The sequence below is a fragment of the Gobio gobio genome (genome assembly GCF_949357685.1).
Source record: "Gobio gobio genome assembly, chromosome: 21".
NCBI lineage: Eukaryota > Metazoa > Chordata > Actinopteri > Cypriniformes > Gobionidae > Gobio > Gobio gobio.
This window is the reverse complement of record NC_137117.1, coordinates 16,377,537-16,398,084: the sequence shown is the minus strand read 5'-3', so window position 1 is coordinate 16,398,084 and position 20,548 is coordinate 16,377,537. Positions and strand designations below refer to the sequence as shown.

At 40.5% G+C, this 20,548-nt stretch overlaps 3 protein-coding genes across 3 annotated transcripts in view; 2 read left to right on the top strand and 1 right to left on the bottom strand.

Annotated features, from left to right (window-relative positions):
• Positions 1 to 1,492: 1,492 nt before the first annotated feature.
• On the top strand, positions 1,493 to 4,239 carry LOC307117348 (tubulin alpha-1A chain). Its single transcript, XM_079802152.1, has 4 exons — positions 1,493 to 1,586; positions 2,590 to 2,812; positions 2,897 to 3,045; positions 3,124 to 4,239. The coding sequence occupies exons 1-4, from the start codon at positions 1,584 to 1,586 to the stop codon at positions 4,102 to 4,104; spliced, it is 1,356 nt and encodes a 451-aa protein (XP_079658278.1). The 5' UTR covers positions 1,493 to 1,583; the 3' UTR covers positions 4,105 to 4,239.
• A 1,862-nt stretch (positions 4,240 to 6,101) lies between these two features.
• On the top strand, positions 6,102 to 9,924 carry LOC307117559 (tubulin alpha-1C chain). The gene is made up of 4 exons (XM_079802469.1): positions 6,102 to 6,257; positions 7,548 to 7,770; positions 7,853 to 8,001; positions 8,109 to 9,924. The coding sequence occupies exons 1-4, from the start codon at positions 6,255 to 6,257 to the stop codon at positions 9,081 to 9,083; spliced, it is 1,350 nt and encodes a 449-aa protein (XP_079658595.1). The 5' UTR covers positions 6,102 to 6,254; the 3' UTR covers positions 9,084 to 9,924.
• The window catches only part of jph2 (junctophilin 2), a 25,867-nt gene continuing 15,236 nt past the window's right edge, over positions 9,918 to 20,548 (bottom strand). Inside the window, exons 3-6 of the mRNA XM_079802467.1 lie at positions 18,144 to 18,262; positions 13,557 to 14,515; positions 11,574 to 11,670; positions 9,918 to 11,467 (exon numbers count right to left, since the gene is read on the bottom strand). Coding sequence (XP_079658593.1) covers positions 11,590 to 11,670; positions 13,557 to 14,515; positions 18,144 to 18,262 — 1,159 coding nt within the window. The 3' untranslated portion in view covers positions 9,918 to 11,467; positions 11,574 to 11,589. The remainder of the gene's footprint in view (positions 11,468 to 11,573; positions 11,671 to 13,556; positions 14,516 to 18,143; positions 18,263 to 20,548) is intronic.

The window sequence follows — 20,548 nt, the reverse complement described above, 5'->3', positions numbered from 1 at the left end:
TTGTAATCTACCCAGCACACAGTCACTGCTGGAGAGGGTTAAAAATGCAAAAGATGCTGGAAAACTGAAGAATGTGCAGGACCTGGAGGATTTTTCTGAAGAACACTGCTCAGGACAAACAAGGGACTCAAGAAACAAAACAAAAAAACAGCCGTGGATCATCCAGGGAACGACACTCAGTATTGAGAATTAATGATTCGTAAACTTTTGAACTGGGTTATTTTAATAAATTCAGCAATTTTTTTGTCTTGTGGATTATATGTAAATATTTTTTATGTAAAATATCTTATTCAGGACAGTACTAAATAAAAAATAACATGCATTTTTTATGATCTCTCCTATTTAGTTAAAATTATTCACATATTCACAGATTCTGCAAGCGGTTCACACACTTTTTCTTGCAACTATACTCTGTTTACAATGACAGAATGTGGTATTGGTGTAACTTAATAGGACCAGATGGAAGAGCGGGTCTTAAAAAGGATGGGCCATCCCCTCATTGCCTGCTGGGGCAGCTGCATCCTCCCCCTGTGTACTGCTATTCAGATACAGGGTCATGTGATCTATACATAATGGCCGTTAATGTTGGCTTGTGTGGTGGATACTAGTCAGTATCTAGGCAACTCCGTTATTCATCGCCTAGCAACGGCTGGAGGATGGGAGGAGGGAATGGGGGTTGGGTGTCATAGTCCATGGCCTATATTCCTCAACTTCTATGCTGGCTCATTTCACCCTATGCATTTATGACTCAACATTTTTTTTTTTTTTCATATTTATATGCATTTGTATTCCTATCTGAAGAGGAATAGTGAAGGAGATGCTGAATAAATGCTGCTGATTTTTATAAACGATTATTTTTTACTTTTGCTACATCCTGTAAATCCTTTATACACAAAGCCTTACAACTTCCTCTGTCACCCCAGGTTATCATGTAGTCATTTTCATCCCAGGTTAGCAAGTGCAACTTGGATAAACTATACAAAAGTCCCTTTCTTAGTTCTTTTTCTAAGCATAATTTAAAGAATGGAAAAAGAATATGTGATAACTAACTCCAAAATTGACCCCAGGCAAAGCTCTTGAAAGGGGCAGAAGGTGTCAAAAAGAACAGATGGAGAATTGGTCGATCAAGTTACACAAAGATGCTAGTACATAAAGGTTTACATACACAAGGTGTTCATACAATTATTCCTAATGTAGGCTATTGTGATACAAGTGTTTTAGAGTGAGCATAATGGGAGGGAAGTTGAATTGAAACTAAATATCTGATTCCTGAACAATCATGTCTTGGATTAAAACGTTACTCAGTATTTCAGATGTGTTGGGTGAGGCTCTGGCAGGCGTTTCACTAACCCTAATCTTCCTGACAACCAATAGAAATTATTCTAGCCTTCCGAACTAGGCAGATTTCATCACTTCTGACCAATCAAATGTGACAAACGTAGTCGCCAGGGCAACACTCATATATAAAGTGAGGTCAGACCGTTATAACGTTATTCTTCTTACATCGACCCCTCGTTGTCGAACTGTAAGATCTCTCCGTTGAGAATCTTTTCTTGCCCGGCCAAGCAACACGTCCAGGAAAAATGGTGAGCACAATATCATATAGGCTACTTCATTTTGCTAATTTATAAAAAAATAACCATTTTCTTTCTATTTATTTACTGTGCATGCCTATTATGGGTATTTTAATATTTCGGGTATAAAATTGAATATGGAACAAGAAATACACCTGTACACAATTCAGTAGGCCTATTCTTCAAAACGATTTGGTTTTGTAAATAATGCAGCCATGTATTACATTTGTTTTATTATAATTAGGCCAATTTATGTATTTAAATGTATGTATTTTAAATAATTAATGTAGAATGTAAAAAATAAGAGAGGTATTGAGGATGTGATGGGGGCTAGAACGAGACAACAAAGAGAATGGAGCCGCATAAATGATCTGGGTGTTGCCACTCCATGCTGTCCGGTGTGGTGTCATATTGAATCAATGGGCAAACACATGAGATGCAGCGCCTCCCAAAGGATATGGTCATTTATTTTTTTATTTTTTTAAATCGTATGTCCTATTAAGAATATCATTAACGTTTATTCGAGGGATTAAATTAAAAGTGATAGTTCACCAAAAAAATATGGGGCCCATCAATTGTTTAGTTACTACTTCAAAATATCTTATTTTGAATTCAACAGATATAGTATTGGGGGAAAAAATGCATACAGGTTTATAACAACTTGAGGGTGAGTAAATGATTTTCATCATTATCCCTTCAATTATTCTCAGAAATCGTATCGTATTTCAGGGCTGTTGGTGAGGCTGTTAAATATTCATGGTGATGTGCAGCATCACTAATGCAGCTGATGGACATTACCAGTAAACCAGCAGTTTAGGGTGTCATGTGATCGCTTCCTCTGACATGATATCTCACTGGGATATAACTGCAGAGAAACAAGATATACTTGGCTGCATGTAGCCTTAGAAGTTCAGGTGTGAGATGAAATAAATGAAGCTCGGTTTTACAAGAGAGACATTTACTTGGTTTTTTTTTTTATTTAGTTTGATTTTAAACTTTGCCCTTTCCTTCACAGCGCGAGTGCATCTCGATCCACGTTGGCCAAGCTGGAGTCCAGATTGGCAATGCCTGCTGGGAACTCTATTGTCTTGAGCATGGCATTCAGCCGGACGGGCAGATGCCCAGCGACAAGACCATCGGAGGAGGTGATGACTCCTTCAACACCTTCTTCAGTGAGACTGGAGCTGGAAAGCACGTCCCCAGGGCTGTGTTTGTAGACCTGGAGCCCACTGTCATTGGTAAGAGGATGAGACTTCATTTTATCTGTGATATTGTGTGAGTACTCAGTTCGCTAAATATTTACTCATGCCCCGTCTGTCCAGATGAGGTGCGCACTGGGACATACCGTCAGCTGTTCCACCCTGAGCAGCTCATCACAGGAAAGGAAGATGCTGCCAATAACTACGCTCGTGGTCACTACACTATTGGAAAAGAAATCATTGACCTGGTGCTGGACAGGATTCGCAAACTGGTAGGTAGTTGTAAATAAGCAAACATGAAATGAATGATATATTATGTCGGGTTACTGACCAAACGGTTTTCTTTTCAGGCTGACCAGTGCACAGGCCTCCAGGGTTTCCTGGTGTTCCACAGCTTCGGTGGTGGAACCGGTTCTGGCTTCACCTCTCTGTTGATGGAGCGTCTGTCTGTAGACTATGGCAAGAAGTCCAAGCTTGAATTCTCCATCTACCCTGCTCCTCAGGTCTCCACCGCTGTGGTAGAGCCTTACAACTCCATCCTGACCACACACACCACCCTAGAGCACTCTGACTGTGCCTTCATGGTAGACAATGAGGCCATTTATGATATCTGCCGTAGGAACCTCGACATTGAGCGTCCTACTTACACCAACCTCAACAGGCTCATTGGCCAGATTGTGTCTTCCATCACAGCCTCTCTCAGGTTTGATGGCGCCCTCAATGTCGATCTCACTGAGTTCCAGACCAACTTGGTGCCTTATCCTCGTATCCACTTCCCACTGGCTACCTATGCCCCAGTGATCTCAGCAGAGAAGGCATACCATGAGCAGCTTTCTGTGTCTGAGATCACTAATGCTTGCTTCGAGCCAGCCAATCAGATGGTGAAATGCGACCCACGTCACGGCAAGTACATGGCTTGCTGCCTGCTCTACCGAGGTGATGTGGTGCCCAAAGATGTGAACGCTGCAATCGCCACCATCAAGACCAAGCGCACCATCCAGTTTGTGGACTGGTGTCCCACCGGTTTCAAGGTTGGCATCAACTACCAGCCTCCCACTGTGGTTCCAGGTGGAGATCTGGCTAAAGTGCAGCGGGCCGTGTGCATGCTGAGCAACACCACAGCTATTGCTGAGGCCTGGGCTCGTCTCGATCATAAGTTCGATCTGATGTACGCCAAGCGTGCCTTTGTGCACTGGTATGTGGGTGAGGGTATGGAGGAGGGCGAGTTCTCAGAGGCCAGAGAGGACATGGCTGCCCTGGAGAAAGACTACGAGGAGGTCGGTGTCGACTCCATCGAGGGTGAAGGAGAGGAAGAGGGCGAGGAGTATTAAATGACAGAAAGAAGTGTGTGTGACATCCAGGAACCATGAAATGGAAAAGTTTAAGCAGTGAAATTAAACCTCACAAACAATGAAAATGATGTTGTTAGATCTTTTGGACATCTGAAATAAACCTCCTTTCAAACTAATTAAGTGGTGTCTTATGTTGAATTGTTGTGTATTTATATTAATAGTGTTTAGCTGATATAGCAATGGTATTGTTTTAAAGATCAACAATCAAACAGGTGAAGTATAATTATTATTAAAATCCATTAAAAGTAATAAAAAAACATGTTCAAGTTCAACCATTTTTCAACATGATATTTAAAGGGTCAGTTCACCCAAAAAAATTTATTCTGTCATTAATTCCTCACCCTCATGTCGTTCCAAACTCGTAAGACCTTCGTTCATCTTCGGAACACAAATGAAGATATTTTAGATGAAATCCGAGAGCTCTCTGAACTCTGAGATTTTCAAGGTCCAGAAAGGTAGGAAAGACATCGATAAAATAGTCCATGTGACTCCAGTGGTTCAACCTTAATGTTATGAAGTGATGAGAATACATTTTGTGCGCAAAAAAAACACAAAAATAACGACTTTATTCAACAATCTCTTCTTGTCTGTGCCAGTCTCTTACGCTGTTGACGTAGTAAATACAGTGCAGCGCCTTTGAATCACTACGTCAGAACGTCGGCTTCCCATTGGCCGATGTTGTTCACATGAGCACCACAACGCATGCGTGTGATGCTGACGCAGGAGCTAGCCAATGGTGAGCCGCCGTTCTGCTGTAGAACTCGATAGTGCTGCACTGTTTACACTACGTTAACAGCGTAGGAGACTGGCACAGACAAGAAGAAATTATTGAATAAAGCCATTATTTTTGTTTGTTTTTTCAAAAAGTATTCTCATCGCTTCATAACATTAAGGTTCAACCATTGGAGGATTTCATAAATATCTTAATTTGTGTTCTGAAAATGAACGAAGGTCTTACAAGTTTGGAACAACATGAGGGTGAGAGTAATAACAGAATTTTAGTTTTTTAGTGAACTAACCCTGTAATATACCAATTTGTTGAGCTCAAATAATGAAGAAAAGTGTTTAAACGGTACACATTAGATGGAATACATCAGGGCCCATGAATGAGACAGAAAACACAAGTACAAGTACAAACTGTTTCTCCTAAATGATTATCTAAAAAGTAACATGAACACAACATGTAGAGCAGCCTTAAGCCTAAACAAATAACATTATGATGCAGTAAATTACGATAATTTTAATGAAAGTAATTTGTGACTATTACTATTTTTATTCTTTATGATTCGGTTTTAAAACAGATCGGATCTTTTCTCTGCAGCAACATTTCCATGAGAACAAAGATCAGCCTGTGTAATGTGGGCAGTGCAGATATAGCATTACATTTCATGCAAATGACATCATTGTGTGTTATTCTGATGAATAGGCCTACTTATAATTATAGTTAAAACAAAGAACTAGGTGTATTTCACTCATGAAAATTAAAATCATTATCCGAATTACTGAGACTCTCCTAATGCTAAGCCTATGATTAATGATATAAATGCTGCATTTATGGGGTTTTTTTTTCAATGGCAGATAATTACGTAAGAAAATAACAATAAATGCACACATTGTCAAAGACTTGCTTAACTGGTAGGCTAATGAAAAATGCACGCAAAATACGACAGCCATGTATGCTCGTAATTATGGAAGTGCTACACACCCTATTTTAAACACACACACAAAAACATCAAAGACAAAATATGGTTAATTGTCTTTAATTTTAATAAAAGGTCTCTTCTATCATGACCAACATTATTTATTACTCAGGTTCATTCCGCCTCATACAGTTTTTCCTAAAACAAACGTTATTGTTCGAAACAGTTCGAAGGTTAGAATCAGCCAATGGGGTGTCACTGATTCTCAGCCGAACCAACGGGAATGTGAGAGGAAGCGAAACGTCTCCTAGGGCGTGCCCCGCCTTTGTGACGACTGACAGAAAAGTATAAATATTCCCACCCCGCATTTTTTCAGGCACTTCATTCTCTCACCAGACTCATAAAAGTCGACCTGTGAGAGCGTTGATAACAGAAAACCTACGATTTCTTTTCTCTTCATATTTTTAAGCGAAAAACTCAGTATTGAAAATGGTGAGTATAAAGCTATTTAAAAAAGATTGTGTAATTTATAAAAGAGATATTATTTTTTATTGTCAAGGATTGGTTTTTCTTTTTTTCCTTTTTTTTTACATTATCTGTAGTAACGGTTCTTTGACGGTGCATTTAATTTAGGGATTTTTATTTTAATATTTAGGTGATATTTCCTTTGGTTCAGATTTTTTAAGCATCAAACAGAACTAACGAAAAAATTGTATTTGCCGTATTTGGACTCGCGGTAATAATAATAAAATATTATTCATATATATATATATATATATTTTTAACCTTTTCGTTTTTTAGACTTTTTTTAACTCATTTTTTTAACTTTTTTTTTTTTTACTAAAGGGAAGTCGAAAAAATGTATATTTTGATAGAAACGTGAAGTCCATGAATCTTGGTGTAATCTGGCGCACAATTCATTAAAATGTGCCGTTTTTTATTTTGATCGAAAACGACAGACATAACAACCAAATCTGATTATCTAGCCCGTTTTAAAGCGGATTTACTGACGTTTAACGTAACAGTAAAAACATCCTCCCTTTGTTCTGATGATTCTGCACTGTCACTTCTCTATAGCAGTGCGGCGAGTGCGCTCCCGGCACAGGAAGTGAGTCAGGAGGACCACGTGCGTTCTGATGAAACAGGATGAATTCCAGTGCTCTTGTGTCATTAAGTTTAAGCCTTAATAAGTTCCTCATGTTTACGATTAGTGGCCATCTGATTCACGAGCATGATCAGCCTAAAACAGCACAACAAAGAGATGTTTTACCCAATTTAAATTTGTCGAAGTTAAAATTGTATACAATATAAATGCCCTTCCATTATTGAAATTAAAATCATAGCTTCGTTTACATTATATGTGCTTTAAATTGAATTTTAAGTGTTCAGTGAAACTCTTAAAATGTGTTTGTAGTTCTAATATACTTCAAAATGTGATGATGTTATTTAAAGGAATGCAGGCAACACTATAATAAAACAAAGCCAACCTGCCCCTCTTCTTTGAAACAAGGCCTGGCCTGTTTCATCAGCTGTTTGTGTGGTCAGGGATTAGTGCAACTATAGCAGTTTCTGATCCGCAGCGGAAGCATTTTCTATCAGTGCTTTCATGCGATACTTAAATATACAATGCTTGGGTACACACACATTTCCATTCATGTATATAACTTGCACACCTTTTGTTTGTTTTACGAACCAGTAAAAGTGTTGTTTGTTAAATCATTACTTGCAATTACAGAGTGTTGATTTAAGGTGTGTAATGTCTATAAATCTTTCTCTTCACAGCGCGAGTGCATCTCTGTCCACGTTGGTCAAGCTGGAGTCCAGATTGGCAATGCCTGCTGGGAACTCTATTGCCTTGAGCATGGCATTCAGCCGGACGGGCAGATGCCCAGCGACAAGACCATCGGAAGAGGTGATGACTCCTTCAACACCTTCTTCAGTGAGACTGGAGCTGGAAAGCACGTCCCCAGGGCTGTGTTTGTAGACCTGGAGCCCACTGTCATTGGTAAGAGGATGTACTTATTTGTTATAATATTTTCTACCATTGTTTAGTTCGCTAAACATTTACTCATGCCCCGTCTGTCCAGATGAGGTGCGCAGTGGGACATACCGTCAGCTGTTCCACCCTGAGCAGCTCATCACAGGAAAGGAAGATGCTGCCAATAACTACGCTCGTGGTCACTACACTATTGGCAAGGAGCTCATTGATCTTGTTTTGGACAGAATTCGCAAACTGGTGAGTCGTTAATTCAATTACAACGCCTTTGAAGTTAATTGATGTTATATTATGTTTAATTAAGATCATTTTTAATTATCTTTGTAACATGAATCATGTCTTTTCAGGCTGACCAGTGCACAGGCCTCCAGGGTTTCCTGGTGTTCCACAGCTTCGGTGGTGGAACCGGTTCTGGCTTCACCTCTCTGTTGATGGAGCGTCTGTCTGTAGACTATGGCAAGAAGTCCAAGCTTGAGTTCTCCATCTACCCTGCTCCTCAGGTCTCCACCGCTGTGGTAGAGCCTTACAACGCCATCCTGACAACACACACCACCCTAGAGCACTCTGACTGTGCCTTCATGGTAGACAATGAGGCCATTTATGATATCTGCCGTAGGAACCTCGACATTGAGCGTCCTTCTTACACCAACCTCAACAGGCTGATCAGTCAGATTGTGTCTTCCATCACAGCCTCTCTCAGGTTTGATGGCGCCCTCAATGTCGATCTCACTGAGTTCCAGACCAACTTGGTGCCCTATCCTCGTATCCACTTCCCACTGGCTACCTATGCCCCAGTGATCTCAGCAGAGAAGGCATACCATGAGCAGCTTTCTGTGTCTGAGATCACTAATGCTTGCTTCGAGCCAGCCAATCAGATGGTGAAATGCGACCCACGTCACGGTAAGTACATGGCTTGCTGCCTGCTCTACCGAGGTGATGTGGTGCCCAAAGATGTGAACGCTGCAATCGCCACCATCAAGACCAAGCGCACCATCCAGTTTGTGGACTGGTGTCCCACCGGTTTCAAGGTTGGCATCAACTACCAGCCTCCCACTGTGGTTCCAGGTGGAGATCTGGCTAAAGTGCAGCGGGCCGTGTGCATGCTGAGCAACACCACAGCTATTGCTGAGGCCTGGGCTCGTCTCGATCATAAGTTCGATCTGATGTACGCCAAGCGTGCCTTTGTGCACTGGTATGTGGGTGAGGGTATGGAGGAGGGCGAGTTCTCAGAGGCCAGAGAGGACATGGCTGCCCTGGAGAAAGATTACGAGGAGGTCGGAGCTGAGAGTGTGGACGGAGAAGATGAGGGAGAAGAATATTAGAAATGCTTTTCACTTCCACTGCCTGTTCTGTTTCTTGTCCAATGTCATTTTTGTGTTTTTCTTTTTCCTCACTTTCCAGCTGTCAACTGGTTAAAAGGTCAATCTTGCGTATTATGTTCTTAAAAGAAGTAAAAGGTTTTAATGTTTAACATGTGCTCTCCTGTGTTAATGACTCTATACTTTATACCCATCTTGGCATTATTTTTCTTTAAACTGTATTAGTATGTCTCTAAATGTATCATTGTTTGTTGCATTGATTTGATTGTAGCTAAATTTAACCACATTTTCTTCTAAAATACAACATCACACAGTAATTTTAGTTCATTTTAAATCATGAATACTCATTAAGGCACTGTAATTGAGTGTAGTATGATCTGTCTGCTTTGTTTTGAATGTAGAGGGCAGTATTGCTGTACTTATGACTAGTGTGTTGAACAGCGCAGCAGAATCATTAAATGTGAATTGACTGATCTCTCTTGTAAGCTTTCTATTGCCTCTGCAGATGCTTAAGTTTTGACGACTTACCACTTTATCGGAGTGAAATATACTTCCATATTCCAGAGTAAATGATGTTAGAAGCCCGTCAACCACCCTAATCTAAAATTGGGCCTGGCATTCAGACCCTGTCCGGGGAGAATATGTCAAGCTGGTGGACAGGTGGAGTTTAAATATATATTCTTTGTTCCTACTTGCCTCTTCTTAGACAAGAAGATTCAGCTTTGATAGACATTTTGTGGTATTGAGCTGGCAAACTGCAGATAATGATGAATATGCAGTGGAGCAGAATGCAAAGTTCTAATTCTAACACTCAAAAGTAAAGAGAATGACAGTCGTGCAGTTGAGAGACATTTATTTGAATTGTAGTGAATTTTCTTTTATTGTAATGACTCCATTGTGAGTTCTGAAACACAAAAAGCTTAAGTGGAGAAGAGGGAAATTTGCAGGAACTTTCAAATGTCCAAAAGTATAACCACGCTGAAAACTATTTTAGTTATTAGCTAAATGTAATGCATTTGCAAGTCTTGTAACAGAAATGTCACGTACAGCTTGAACTACAATTCTCTTTGAGAATACAGAATTTATTCTCTGCAAATACATCTTTATACATTTTAAGGTTGCAAACTAGTGAAAAATATAACATGTCTAGTGATTTTAAAGCAAAGGGGTTAAAACAATGGGTTCAAATCTGTATTCTGAGTCTCTAATTTGTAAATTCAGAATTAGGACGTGTGAATAAATCAGATACAACTATTCTTGATACGACTATTTATAACACTACTTTATTTAATCAATAAATAACACTTTGGACAGTTAACACAGTATTTCCAATAAGACCTTTACAAATTCGAGGTAATATTTACTAGTCTATGAGGGGCAAATTGATCATTTCTGATACTGCATTCGATCATGAAATTGTAAAAATCATGAAATTGATTACGTACATAATTTAGAAATGTACAAAAAACACTCAAATGTCCACACATGCATAAAAGATTTGGGACATGTACATTAGTTTCTTGCACAAGCTGGTTTGGACATTCTCAAATCTCTTGCATACTGTTTTATGTCTAATACAGGCAACAACAAAAAAAATGCTGAAGAACCATCACAATTTCACAGTACAACAGTTAGTAAGCCACAACATGTTTTTTTCTGGTTCCATTCAGTAAATAGCGTTTTTTTTATATTCTTGTTTAAAATCTCTCATGGCAACTTTTGGAGGGATGCTTTAGGTTAATAAAATAAACCTTTTTTCTTCATAGACCTCATTTTCATATTAAAACATTCTCATAACTTTTTTATACCAATTCTATATTTTTATTTTACAACCATGTTGCTCTTTGTCATGCAGGGGAGACTTTAAGACATTGAAAGTGCACACAGCATCTGAGATTGTGATGCATGACCTGGTGTTAAAGCATAAGTGCACTGGTGGATTGTATGTTTGTTCTAGCCAATGAAAAGAAAAAAAACAGGATTGACCCATTTCGTAATGTCATAACTATTTGTTTATTCTCCAAAGATGAATATTACGTGCTAAATGACATGTTTTGCTCTGTAGTATATGTGACATGATTGTGAATGTGCACAAGGTAAATTAGCCCTTATTATAGATGATTCGGTTCCAGCTGCATTAGACTTCAACAAAACTGTTAAATGCAGCGGTACATCTCACAAACAAAGCAAATGCTTTATTTTATAATGTTCAGGCACTGAGACACACCAGTCATTTGCGAGCACTCGGTCCAATTACAGATTGCAACCATCTGAGTGGCTCAGGAGGGCTGCTCTGAAACTGGATAACGCAACAACAGAGCCGTTAATGGAGCGCAGTGCATCCTCACAGCTCCCCACGGTAGTTTCTTTCACCTGGATGGTTTTGGCTAGGAAAAAGGTGTGTGTAATAATACCCACAGTGTTTTTAAAAGGGAAAAGACGGTTGCACTCAATAAAATTTGCAGAATAGAGGTAGGAGAGGTAGCAGCTTACCTTAAGCTTTGTCATCTCAAGACAAGATGTGAACAAAAAGAATTGCCAAACCAATGTTCAGGAATATAACCATGCAGATCATAATCGTGTTTGGCCCCTAAGAGAAAAAAAAACTGTTAGTGTCTATTGTGCAAAGTATAATAATCAAATGATGGTGATCCAGGTGGCATTTACTTGTAGAATTGCTCAAAGGCCTGTTTACAGCAGTTTAGCTCCAACCTGAAGCAGCAAATCAAGCCTTCAGGCGTCTGGGATTTTCCAGGTGTGTTGGAGCTAATCTCTGTAAGAAGGTGGCCCTCCAGGAGCAAGATTGGACACAGCTGTGTTAGAGCAGGAGTGTCCAATCCTCCTCCTCTAGGGCAAGTGTGTTAGGATAGGTTGGAGCTAAGCTCTATACAGGACACTGGTCCTCTAAGAGCAGGATTGGACAAGGGTGTAGAGGAACCATCCCAAAAATGTTTGGGGTTGGTAAAACAATTGGTAAAAGCTTATCCCCTTGCAAATAATTGTTTTCTTCCATACTAGGAGCAGATGATTGTTGTGGCGTATGCTCGGTGAGCCACAAGATGCTGCTGTGATGCAATGCAACGCTGGGTTTCTGATCACAAGGGGCTTCCTGAAGGTGAGAATTAGTTATTTTGAGGGTTCAGCCTTGAATAGATATGCCTGATTGTGAAAAATGTGGCCAGAGGACCGGAGCCAGGGCCAGATTTCAATGAAATACAATCTGTCTGTGTTTCAGAGCAGTGTGTTTCTGTCTACTCAAGACCTTTTTAAAAGAATGAGCTTTCTCATAACATGGCCCATTGGGATGACATCTGAAGCTAAGATAGTTGAGCCACTGTACAATGAATTAAGATGAACTGATTAATGCAAGAAAACTGATTGATCATTGATAAACAAATTCAAGCTGTTCCAACACATTTAGAAAGGGTATGAGGTATGGCAGAAAAAAAATTTGTAGTTACATACAATCCATACAGAAAAATGTTGTAAAAAGCAATTTTGTTAATATTTTTTGTGCTATGCAGATCGGAAAGTTTGTAAAGCCACGTTTCCACCACAGGAACTTTCCCCAGGAACTAAATGAAGTTCCGGGTAAATATTTCCCCCTCCAAACGGTCCTGCTCCCGAGGTAGTACTTTTTCAAAGTTCGGGAACTTTCGGGGGTGGGACTGGGCGCTGAACATGCTGATTGGTTGAGCTCACGCAGCATTTTATTTCAGCCGGCATTTTTAAATGTCTTTTGCGAGGTTCGTTCTGCGATGGCGCGCGTTGTCTCAGCCTGCAATCTCTGGGATGTCTGCTTGGATTCAAATAGCCATTGAAAAGACCAATTGAGAAAAAGGTTGGGCCGATAGACGATGCCATTGTGACGATGTCTGTGATGCTTACAGACATCACGATGTTGTGTTGGCATCATGATTCCACCCACCCTCCCCCCAAATAATGAAGTTGCTCCCAATCACAATACAAATTACATTCAAAACAGTTCAATGAACACAATTTAAACACTAAAGATTTTATTGTGCAAAAAACGGCAAACGAATTATAGGCTACACAAACTAAAGCAATGATTTTTTTAAATGGCAGACCGCGGGCCGCATCCCATCCCATCCGGACAGAATGGTAGCACCATTTTCCTGTTACTAATTGAAATGAGCAGAGCGTCAAAACAGCGGTGCGGATCACTCCACAAGCACTCAGGATCGTTTGTGGTACTGATATTTCAGCGCAATATCCTCTAGGAGTTTTATCTAAAGCCAAACGCGCTTCATTCAAGCCCTTTCAGATCATATTCTCTCTCTCTCCACACCACATAACAGAGCCTAACGCTCACACGATGCAACCTCCCTATGTCATCGTCCATCGCAATGTTTCACTATACATAGTCTGATGCCAATTTGGTAGACATTGCCCAACCCTAATTGAGAACTTACTTGTAATTACAAAGAATATCAAGGTTTGATTTGTTAGCCTTACCTCCTCTAGCTCCAGAGACTCTTGTTTGGCTTCACTAGTGGCTTTCACAATAGACCTCTGCCTTGCCTCAATTTTGGCCTCGACCTTGGCAACTGGTTTAGCAACCGGCTTGACGACGGATTTAGGTTCCGGTTTAGGCACTGACTTGGGCTCAGGCTTTGGTGCGGCTTTTGGGGCAGGGCTTGGTTCTCGTGTGGGTGAAGGTTTAGGCTCAACTTTGTTGGTTAATTTCTTCTCCTCCCTGACTTCTGTCCAAGACCTAGGCTTGTTTTCTGTCATCGAAGCTGGGCGCTCATTTACAGATTCCCTTGTTTCAGCTCTATGTTTGACTTCAGCTGCCTTTGGCTCTGGTGTGACTGCTTTGGAGGAAAGCTTAGGGGCAGGGTAAGGTGGTTCTTCTTCGTCGGTGGGGAGGACGAGGCTGGTTCTTACTGGCGTTGCAGCAGGGACAGGTTCTGCTGCTTTTGACTCTAAGTCCAATTTCTGCAAGGCTTTGATTTCCAGGTCCGAACCCTGCTCGGCTTTGGCACTTTGGCGGCTAGGGGTACGGGATGGGGCCTTGCTGCTGGGAGCAGAATGCTCCTCAGGAGCGGCTGCTGGAGCGGGAGTAACTGCAGAAGTGGAAGAAGGGGTGGTGGGTCTACTGCTCGGCCTACTACCGGCTCGACTGCTGCCTCTGCTACCACTGCCTCGACTGGCCTTGTCTCCATTCCAGTTGCCTGGGCTCAAGAGATTTGGATCTTCCTTGCTGGGTGCCTGAGGAACGATGACTGGAGTAGGTGAGGGGGTGCGTGCAGAGGTGGAGCTTGGTCTTGTATTTTCCATCTCATGCAAGAAGGGGCTCTCTGGGGGTGTTGGTAGGGAATCCTCAGCTAATAAGGGCTCGTGCATCCCTATGTCCGTGTTCTCGTTGCTCTCAGCAACCTCCTGCAGGGCTCGTTTTTTCAGATACTCAGGACCTGAGGGACACCATGTGATGCATACATTATTAGAATATAGGTTCAAAAGATATTGATACTATATAATTTAACACATACAATTATTTTTGAATGATAGGTTTAAAGGTGACCTAATTACATGTTTATGTTTTGCAGGCTTTTATATGTGTTCCTAAGCAACCAATACACTTAGAACGTGTGTCTGTTGATGTTGTACAAGCAGAATGTGGCGGTTGGTCGGTGTTGTATTTGTCCAGACCCCCCTCCACTGTGATTGGATGTCTGGGTAAAAAGTGACAGTCATGTCAACTTTCTTCAACTTTCGACGAATGGTAAAAAACGCAGAGCACTCAGCGCCTCATCACGCTATTGCCGTTTTAAAAACTAGCCTCTGGAAAAAACACTTTGGTGGACACATGGCGATAGGCTCTCTGCTGCCCCCACAACATAAGTTGATGTTCTCTGGAAAATGTTGGTGTTTGAGGTAAATTCAGGTTTCTGTTTATTAACCTGTGATTCCCATCTTGTGTAAAATAAAATACCTTTCCTAAAATTACATTTACAGTCACTTTTACAGTTGATATTTACAGACATTTTTTTAAATAAAAAAAAATGGTCAAAAGAACAATTCATTTCTTGAGTAGTGTTGTAGTACTCAAGATCGGTCTTTTTAAAGGTCTTGGTCTCATCTCGGAATCGACCGCATTTTTTCTCGGTCTCGTCTCAGATGAAGAGGACTCAGGATTTTATTTCAAGACCGGTCAAGACCACAACTGAGGGCATATCACGAAATTATTTGTTAAAGGTCCCATGGCATGAAATTTTCATTTTATGAGGTTTTTCAACATTAATATGAGTTCCCCTAGCCTGAATATTGTCCCCAAGTGGATAGAAATGTTGATCGGTGTAAACCCGAGTTCTGGCTGTCTTTCTCTGCCTTTTAGAAAATGACAGGCCAGACGAGCCAATCCTGAAGTCTCCTGGTTTGACGTCCAAGCAGGAAAGGTTACCTCCCTTTCCTCCACCCAGAGAATCTGGCACGCCCATGCAAACGCTCGAGAGATCATGGGTTGTGAACGAGTGAATGCTGGCAGTTTCTCAGTGTTTGGATGTACAAATGAAAACAGAAGTCTTTTTTCAGTTCCTTCTGATCTGTGATCAGTGATTTCTGATGTGTAGCTAATTATTTATTATTCGTGCACACAATGCGGCTTCTCTCTCTCCCGATAGAACGGTGTTTTCGTGTTTTCTATCTTGTGAGTCAGTGTTTTTGTACGTCCTCGTCGCGTCTATCGGTTCTAAAATGTGCATACAGTCGTGAGTTTCTGCTCAACATCAGCAGAGCCACATCTTTAGAGAAAAACCTCACACACGCCGAAGCTCGGGCTGCACTGGCCGTTGGCCTTCAACATCCCCGACCCCCAGTACTGCATCTGGCCCACAGCGGAGGCACCAAACGAGGCGTGAGATTAAGCAGAAGGGGGGTAAGCGTGAGCATATTCGGGCTAGCCAGCCTAGCCCCACAATAAACTGGATTACATTCGATTACTGCTGTTGTGTCTTTGTTTGCGCTGTGTACTCAACACGCGTCACTGACGCTTTTATTTTATTTAAAAAATAATGCTATTATCAACACTTACTTTTAACTCGTTCATCTCGACAGCTGTAATGGTACTTTGCATGTGTTACAAAGTTGGTAATAATGATGAAGACAGACTCGGTGTGACTGGGACTCGTGTTTATTCAGAACTCTCAGATACAAACACAATAAACTCGCGCTGACTGACAGCGCTCTCATAACTCAGTAGTTACTATAAATAACTTTGTTACCAATCGCTGAGCTCCATCTCTGGTACATTAGTGATGTCCGGTTCGCGAACGATCTTTCTTTTGAACCAGTTCTTTTTAGTGAACCGAATCAGTTCACCAAATCGGACTGAATCATTCTAAACGGTTCGCGTCTCCAGTCAGCGCTGATCCATAATTTACTAAAGTTACTAACTTTCTGACATGAGTGACAGTCCCTCCGACTAGAAATAGACTAATAACCTGAAGTATATGCTGTAACTACAACAGTTCAGACATGCTGAGAACTGATGTGAAGTGAACTCAGGTCCATCTGTCTCTCTGGCAGCAGCTCGTGCCTGCTCGTGCCTCGTAGACCTCGTTAAACCACGCCCCCTCCGCTCATTTAAAATGCAAAGATGTCAGCCAATCACAACAGTGGGCGTTTTTACTGAAGTCTCACAGCAGACACGCCTCTTGAAGCAGGGCATTCAGCCACAGGGCAAACAGCAGTTTAGAAAAAATGCCTTTTATTTCTAAATTATGACATTTTATGATGTAAAAGTCATACTAACAATATAAGTACACCTCAGGAAACATTATAAAATAATAGAAAAATGCCATGCCATGGGACCTTTAACATCATTATTGTGATTAGACATTAAACTTCCAACCAAGAACTTGACTCGTGTCTAAATTTAAATGTTTTTAGTTTTTACTGATTGCTTTATGGTGGCCGCGTCGCCACCCCCCACATTGTATATCGCGTCACACACACACACACACACACTCCACACGTGAATGCGGGAGACGGGAGTAAGCTGTGCCGTCACCGTGACCATGGCTGTCGAAGAGATGTCAGCCAAATCTTCTGTTATACAATTTGGCTACCTAAACCACAAAGAGTTAATCTGCAAAAAAGCATCCAGCATAGAGTAAATTCTGTAATGCTTATCCCAAAAAGTATCTCCCAATAATATGCATATTCCACATTTTATCATAAGTGTCTCATGCAGTGTCTCATGCAGACTTGCACTGGTCTTGGTCTTGACTCGGTCTCGGCCTGTCTTGGTCTTGGTCTCGACCCTTCAAAGTCTTGGTCTCGGTTTAGGTGGTCTTGACTACAACACTATTCTTGAGGTATATACTTTATATTTATTTTTCTCTAAAATAAAAATTCTGCCATTCCTGACAATTGCTTGGTCTGGGATTCTTGCTCAAATATAATATTATAAAGGAGTGGATGATAGAATAGACTGCGTACTATAACCATTTCTTAATGCAAAATGAACAGTTTTGTTATTTTAGTTTTGATTAAAATTCTTACAAGTGCTGACAGTGCTGGCAGGTAATTGGAAGTTAATGTATTTGAGGGTATCCTGGAGTCCATATTTAAATGTGTTGCCTCACTGTCTGTCTATCTCTGAATCTTTATCACATTATCACAATTCTTTTCTGATCGTTCTTCTTCAGTTTTGTCTAAGATTTTGGAGACAGACAGTGCCAAAATAAAACCGTCAAGAGCTTAGCAGTGCCCTTCAGATGGACAGACACAGGAACACGGTGAGCTTCTGAGGGGCTTGTGTCCCAGCAATCTAATCCTGTTTCAGACACTCAGAGATGTTTACATGTGGGCTTTAGGGACTTAAGACATTAACAGCGCATAGACTGTTCTGTAATGAATGCTGCCGTACTGTAAATCTGACGTTGTCTGGATTAACAAGCATACATGCTGCATTTACTTCTCTGAGCTCACCTCCACTAATCAAACACACTGTCATTGGACCGGGAGGATCTTAACCAGCCTCCGCTCCTGTGGCCTTTGTTGATATGCATTTAGCAAACAATGAAGTCTTCTACCTACCTGGTTGATGGAAGGAGGGAGAGAGCTCTCTGGCAACCACACGGGCAATACTAGACTCATTGTTAGCAGCAATAGCGGACTGTTCTGCGGCGTCTCCTTTGCTTTTGGCATGGGCCGTTCTGTGAAGAGAGAAAAAGGCATTTAGTCAGTGGTATTAAATCAAGTACTGGGAAATGCTGGGAAATCAAGTTAATGTAGTGGTCAAGAATGAGATTGGTGCATAGCAATGTCAGATTTAGTTTAAAGGGGTGATTATGATTTTACTTCATTAACTTCAGTTGGTGTGTAATGTTGCTGTTTGACCATAAACGTCATCTGCAAAGTTACGACACTCAAAGTTCAAAGCAAAGGGAGATATTTTCTTTTAAAGAAATCACTTTTAAAGGACTACAACAAACGGCTGGTAGGGACTACAATGAGCTTATTCACAGGTTAGTGACATCACTAACCATAAAACTTTAACTGACATAAATCCCACCCCCGGGAACACGAAAAAAAAGGGGGTGAGGCCATGTTGAGAAAAGGAAGAGCTGTTGTAGTAGTAGAGCATAGAGTCTGCTCAAGCTGTCGCATCCGTCTTTTCACATTTATTGCAATACAGTACGTAACACAAATGCAATAGCATGTCATAAAAGCAAGATGACAACATAAGTTATAACCGTAATTAAACTAAACTATACCTGTTCTATCTTCATGCAGCATATGTTCTCTGACTCTGAAGGCATCTTATAACAGTTCCCACATGAGTGATTTATAGATTATCATGACAGAATAATCGAATCAATGATAGTAACTGTTCATCAGCTACAGAAATTCATCAACTAACCATTCAAAAAATTTCTGTTGCATTCTTCTTATTGAGTCATTCACTTCTTATTGAGTCTCTCCATCATTGTCCGAATCCAATTTGAACATAAAAGGCTGAACCATTTCTGACATTTTCAGTGCGTGTCTGCGTGAGGTTATCGGAGCTGCTAACTCAAGCTCTTGAAGCACCGCCCTCTTCTTGAAAGGGGGCCCGTGAGCAGCAGCTCATTTGCATTTAAAGGGACACAAACAAAAATGACACGTTTTTGCTCACCCTCAAAAAGTTACAATTTTAACATGCTATAAAAATGATCTGAATTGAAGAATTGGCTTCCTTTCACTTCATGATTGTCAAGTTGAAATGGAATGAAAGAAACTGAATTGCAATTCATAGAAATTCAACCATGGTAAGGCATTCTGGGAAGTGTTCTTCCACCCTGCTCCACAAAAGTTTATTAAATATAATTCACCCTTTTCACATTTCTGGGTTTCTCAGAAGCGGAAGTCGTCGTAGTTGAGTAAACTTCTATAGCGGTGAATGAGAGAATATAAAATTGTGTTCCAATTTGCTCAAATAGCAAAAGAAAAACTCCACAACAGCGCTTTCACAATTTTCAACAAGAAAATCCTCACAACAGCGTCAACTAGTTTTTTGTAATTCGATGCAAAGGTAATATTATACAAAGTATAGTGTTATAAATGTTCATAATTTTTTTTTTAAAAGGAAAATATAAAAAACGTTGCAGGATTTACGATGCCTCGTGTTAAAACAGTCTGTGAAATGGATCCATTAAAAAAAATGTGTGTACTTGTTTATGTACAGTATATTTGCATTGACAAACTTTTAGTAGAAAAAATGCAGCTATTAATTTCTTTTAAATGTCAACTAACGGCATTGTCAATTCTATTCTGAATTGTGCACATCCTGCTTACATATTTGGCAGATGTATTCAACCACTCACAGTGCATTTGAGAATAATTGTTTATCCTTTTTTTTTGTATCTTGTATTCCCTGGGAGTCAAAACCATGGTCTTGGCATGCGCTTCTAGTCGAGCCATAAGGACTGAGCATTTCAATAAAACCAAAATAGAAATTCATTAGGACTTTACGTTAACACCTGTCTACAACACATGCATAAATGTAATATGTTGTGGTAGTGCTTCAGAGGTGCACTATTGATGGAAATCTTTTATTTCTTTCTGCCATTAGATTAAGGAGTTTAATATTTTGATGTGGCAAAGATGCCCTCTTCAGTTCTTATGCTATTTGTTATGTTATGAGACGAAAGGCATGTGAATTTGTCTGTAATATTAGATGTGTATTTGTCTAATTTCAACCGATATCTTGCTAGTGGAACCAGAGCAACCCAAGACATCCCGTCTCGTCTTTATTTAGATAGATGTGTTAGCAGTTGTCTGCACTATAAAAAGTAACGTTAACATCCCCTCAACACTTAAGAATCCCATGCAGTACCACCCATCCCAGTCAGTGCAGTAGAACAACAATAATACTGAAGAATGTTCCAGAGAAAGCCCCACTGACCCAAGAGCCACAAGAGTTTGGGTTGCTCGCAGTGTGTTTGACTTGAGTACAAGAG

Bases quoted from the DNA above. Each gene is read 5' to 3' on its own strand.
- LOC307117348 (XM_079802152.1), top strand. The intron at 2,813-2,896 runs GTAAGAGGATGA...CCGTCTGTCCAG, and splicing joins CCTGGAGCCCACTGTCATTG to ATGAGGTGCGCACTGGGACA. The intron at 3,046-3,123 runs GTAGGTAGTTGT...TTTTCTTTTCAG, and splicing joins TGGACAGGATTCGCAAACTG to GCTGACCAGTGCACAGGCCT.
- LOC307117559 (XM_079802469.1), top strand. The intron at 7,771-7,852 runs GTAAGAGGATGT...CCGTCTGTCCAG, and splicing joins CCTGGAGCCCACTGTCATTG to ATGAGGTGCGCAGTGGGACA. The intron at 8,002-8,108 runs GTGAGTCGTTAA...ATGTCTTTTCAG, and splicing joins TGGACAGAATTCGCAAACTG to GCTGACCAGTGCACAGGCCT.